The sequence below is a fragment of the Suricata suricatta genome, chromosome 1, assembly GCF_006229205.1.
Source record: "Suricata suricatta isolate VVHF042 chromosome 1, meerkat_22Aug2017_6uvM2_HiC, whole genome shotgun sequence".
NCBI lineage: Eukaryota > Metazoa > Chordata > Mammalia > Carnivora > Herpestidae > Suricata > Suricata suricatta.
Window position 1 is genome coordinate 5,580,819 of NC_043700.1, and position 4,638 is coordinate 5,585,456.

The 4,638-nt window shown below is 56.4% G+C and overlaps 1 protein-coding gene across 4 annotated transcripts in view; it reads left to right on the forward strand.

Annotated features, from left to right (window-relative positions):
- The first annotated feature begins 2,685 nt into the window (after window positions 1-2,685).
- The window catches only part of MCPH1 (microcephalin 1), a 249,437-nt gene continuing 247,484 nt past the window's right edge, over window positions 2,686-4,638 (forward strand). For all 4 annotated transcript variants that reach the window (XR_003906461.1, XM_029933720.1, XM_029933729.1 and 1 more), the window contains exons 1-2: window positions 2,686-2,768; window positions 3,575-3,666. Coding sequence is in view for 3 of the 4 variants with exons in the window: in XM_029933720.1 (XP_029789580.1) it covers window positions 2,729-2,768; window positions 3,575-3,666 (132 nt within the window). In the remaining variant the exon portion in view is untranslated. The remainder of the gene's footprint in view (window positions 2,769-3,574; window positions 3,667-4,638) is intronic.

Sequence of the window (4,638 nt, forward strand, 5' to 3'; positions counted from 1 at the left end):
CTGGATTTCGTAAAGAAGTCCTAAACATGTGGTTTCCAGCTCCCACTGACACCACTAGTTACTAGCTATGTTGTCTTGGACTGGTCAGATAACCTCCTTGAACCTGATTGCTTATTTGTGTAAATGAGATAGAATTGCTTACTTTTTCTAACAGAGACTTTAGGAGCTTTGTAAGGATGCAGATTTGATTCAGGTTTCCCCTCTGACCTTGAAGGCCAGCTAACATCATTAACATTTCTGGGGGCGGGCCTAAAGATGGAGGTTAAGACTAGTCACGCCCTACCTGAGGGTTCTGGTTCCACTCTGTAATTGGTTAAAGCTACTGTCAATGATGTGATGCTATATTGATTGGACCCCTGTACCTGTGTCACAATTTCCTGTAACTCCCCTTCCCAAACTCATAAAAGGCCCTGCCCCGCCGTGTTCAGGGCTCGCTCCACGTGGATCCACTGTGTCGCTGAGTCTGTGAGCCCGAGTTTAGGCTGGCCGGGCCTAAATTCGTAATAAAGCCCTTTGCTTTTGCATGCGTGCTTTGGCCTCCCTGGCAGTCTCTGTTTTTTGGGGCGATAAAGAAATCTTGGGTACAACAGCATAAAATGATCCAAAGTAGAGTAAAACAAAGCTTCAATTTTTTTATGTCTTTTATTTATATTTGAGAGACAGACAGACAGTGCAAGCAGAGGAGGGTCAGAGAGAGAGGGAGACACAGAATCTGAAGCAGGCTCCAGGCTCTGAGCTAGCTGTCAGCACAGAGCCCGACGCGGACTCGAACCCACGAACAGTGAGATTGTGACCTGAGCCGAAGCCAGACGCTTAAGCGACTGAGCCTCAAAGCTTTTTTAATTGTAAAGATACGGGGGTGCGAAGGGGGAGAATGAGTGCACTGTTGCCCCCAGGATACGATAATGAACCTCTAAAATTACAAACTTTTATTGAGAATTTAGGAGGAAATACACACACGAGTACCTCACAGCTAGTAAGTGGCAGAGACTCAAGTCCAGGTCCAGTCAGAATTCAAAATGGAGCCCGTGCTCTAATCATTAGGTTACAAGGGAGTCCCTTTAACTTCAAAGTTGTGTTTTTCACTAAGCTCGGGAATGGGGTATGTTCTGCAGGATAAACCACAAAGATGGTGCCGAAATCATTGGAAACGAAAGTTTTATACATTCGGCGGTTCATCCTTTAATACAGAAGCCATGGATCCTTTAACTGATTCAGTGTTTCAGGGAGATTAAACACAGTTTTTATCAAAAACCAAGCAAGCCCTTCCCAGCCATAAAGCCCTGCCCAGGAACACAAGGACTCGCGCAGCCAAGGAGCCGCCCAGACAGCAACGCGCGGGCTTGACCCTGGGGGCGGGCCCTGTGGGCATGGGCGGGGCTCCGTGGGCGGGGCTCTACGGGCGGGAGGTTTGAATCCCGGGGAGGCTCAACCGCGCGGCTGCAAGGCGGTTCAACGCCGGTCTTCCACGTTCCGGCCCAGGTTCGCCCGCTCCCGCCCGGAAGAGTCCGCTCCGGGATTTGCGGGCGGCAAAGCTCGAGTGGGATGACCCAGCAAGGCTCCCCAGCCTCGGTATCAGAGGTTTAGGGTATATCCCTAGCCGGGATCTGCGGTCTGGGGTCCCACAGCCCCTCACTGGGTGGATGCGAGGGGTCCCCATAGACGGGAGTGAGACCAGGCTCCCCTCGGCTCCAGCAGGATCTGAGGCCCCGGGTCCACATAACCCCCCGCAGGGTCTGAAACTTGGCTCCCCCGCCTCCTGTAAGATCTGAGGTCCAGGGTGCCCCCGTGGGATCTGAGGTCTGGGGTTCCCCCAGTGGGGTCTGAGACTCGGCTCCCTCCCGTCTCCCAAGTGGGTATATTAAGTCTAGGGTTTCCCCACCCCCAAGCGGGGTCTGAAGCCCGGCCCTCTCCGTTTCCCGCAGGGTCTGAGGTGTAGTACTCCGGCGGAATCTGGGGCCCGAGGTCCCCCTAGCGGGGTCCGAGACCCCCATCCCCTTCACGCCACAGCCCCCGCAAGATCTGAGGTCCAGGGTCCTCCCAGCGGGGACCTGAGGCTCGGTATCCCCCTAGTGGGGTCTGAGACCCGCTTCCTCTTCGCCCCCCATACCCGCCGCGGGATCTGAGGTCCAGGATGCCTCTCTGGGATCTGAGGCCCGGGGTCTCGGGAGGTGCCGCCTGCCCCGCGAGCTGTTGCGCACGCGGAGGGGTAGTGGTCTGGCCCTCTGAGCCGGAATCCCGCGCGCTGCCGACAGGGCGGCGCACAAGGGCCCGGTGCGCGGGGGGGGGGGGCGCGGAGGGTGACTTCGTTTTAGGAGATTCTGAGCAGTTATCTCTCTGAAGTCCCTTGCCCCCTTAATGTCCGCCGCTCCCAGGTGCGTCTGGTGAGGCTGCGAGAAGCTTCCAAGCGTCCTTACGGAGACAGAAGGGTTTGGGTCGGGTTTTTTGGGACACCCGTCCTAGTAATTTACGAGAGGACCTAGAGACTCGTAGAGGGGGACGCCGACTTAGACCACCAGACGAATCCGAGTCCGGGCGGGGGATAAGCCCCTCGGTCCCCTTTAACTCCAGCGGAGATTTTAATAACCACACCCCCACGGGCGGTTTAGAAAACGCGGACCTGCGGAGTGCCTCAGAGACGGAAGGGAGGGGCGCACGTCAGTCCTGCGCATGCTCTGTGTCACTCGCTCTGGGCTCGCGCGGTTTGGAACGGTGCGGCGGGTTCCTCATGGAGGCTCCCGGGACGCCAGGCGGCGGGGTCTTGAAAGGTGAGGGGGCTCCCTGCCCGCTGGGGGTCGGGACAGAGGCGGCGGGCGGGCTTGAGGGCGGGCGCCCAGTCTCGGCGAGCGTGTGGACTGGGCTCGCCGGGCTCGTGGGGAGGAGAGCTTGGCCTTTCCGGAAGTCAGCCCGGCATCCTGTGAAGGGAGGCTGTCCCAACGTGGTGTCACTGTCCCCGAGTCCAGTACCGTCCCCGTCCCTGTGGGGTGTCCCTGTGGGGAATGGAGGGTTGTCATCGTCCACGTGCGGTGTGGGGGGTACTATCCCGGAGTCCAGTACCGTCCCCGTCCCTGTGGGGTGCCCCGGGGGGCGTGGGGGGACCCCCCCATGCGGTGCCATCACCGCTCCTGGAGGGTGTGGGGGGCTGCCCCCCGTTCACGAGGTACACGAAGCCGGCCGGTTGTACGGTCCTTTGTGGAGAACACGGTCTCTGGAAAAGCTGAGCGTGGTGGGGGGGTTCGGGGAGCGCCTCCAGCCCCGCCTGCGCGGGAGTAGCCCTCTTCGCTTTAGGTTTGAAGAATAATAGCACTGATGCTATCTTGAATAGGTTTTTGAGAAGCTTAAGTTTACTTTTTGATGTTAGTGGAACAAGATAAAGACCTATTGAAAGCCTTGGAGAGGAATACTAGAATTTCAAATATGTTGCGTGTTGTGGCTTGAAAATTTTTTTTAATGTTTATTTTTGAGAGAGAGAATCCCAAACAGGAGCCCTCACGACCTGAGCGGAAGTGGGATCTAACCCCGACCGCCCAGGCGCCCCCCACGTGTTGCGTGTTAATGTCTTGTTTGGTTTCAGATGTAGTGGCCTATGTGGAAGTCTGGTCGGTAAATGGAACCGAGAATTATTCGAAGACGTTTACCAACCAGCTTGTGGACATGGGGGCAAAGGTAAGAAGCTCATTTCACCGCGGCTGCGTGCGGTCGTCCTCTGGACGCGGCGAGAAGTGCTTGCGGTTCCCGCGTGGACGCGGGAGCCCGAAGGACGGACCGGAGGAGACGGGGAGGCCGGCGGGCCAGGACGCACCGGCCGCCACAGGAGGATCCCTGACCCGCTGGTCTTGCGGGTGAGGGGAGGGTAAGACCCTCCTCAGGTCAAGCTGACCCTAATGAAAAATCACCAACCATTGTTTCGCCCTCCAGCCCTTCTGCTTGAACCATCAAGGGTTGGGAAGTTGAGCTCTGGGAGTCCTAGGATGTAACCCATAAATTATAACTTAAAGGTTAGCTTGTTTTCTGAGATACTGTTGCTGGATCCCACCCTTTAACCGCAAAGTTCTCGCTTCTGTGCACCTGCTTCGCCTCCCCTTTGGACCTGCGATTGGTCCCTTCAAATTTCTCCTCAAAGAACTCGAAGATTGCTAGGTCTCTACAAGATCTTACCTTTGTGTGTTGAAATATGATTGACCACGATAGAATGCTGTGAACTGTGATTGGTTAACTAAATGGTGACTCGCCAAAGCCCTTAACAACCCTGAGCTCCTGCTCGGCGGGGCTCGCTCCTGAGGCCTTGCCACCACCTGGGAGGGGCCGTCGGCCGAACTAAAATAAACCCACACACCGTCTCTGTTTGTGTCAGTGGGTTTCACTCTCGGTGACTCGCTTCTGGAGGGAAAGGTCTAACAGGAGGACCCTCCAGGCCAGAAACCCCGGTCCTGCCATCGGTTCATTGGACGCAGGATGCTGTTGACCCCAGGGAGAAATACAGGAGAAGGAAAAAAAAAAAAAAAAGGTTTTTAAGGGAAAGATTGTGAATTTGGGTGTATTGAAGACACCTGACAGGCATTTGAGATGGTCAAGGCTTGAGATAGCGTTTTAGGGGTCGCGACCCTGCCGGTCAGGTGAGACCTCCCGGGGTGGGGG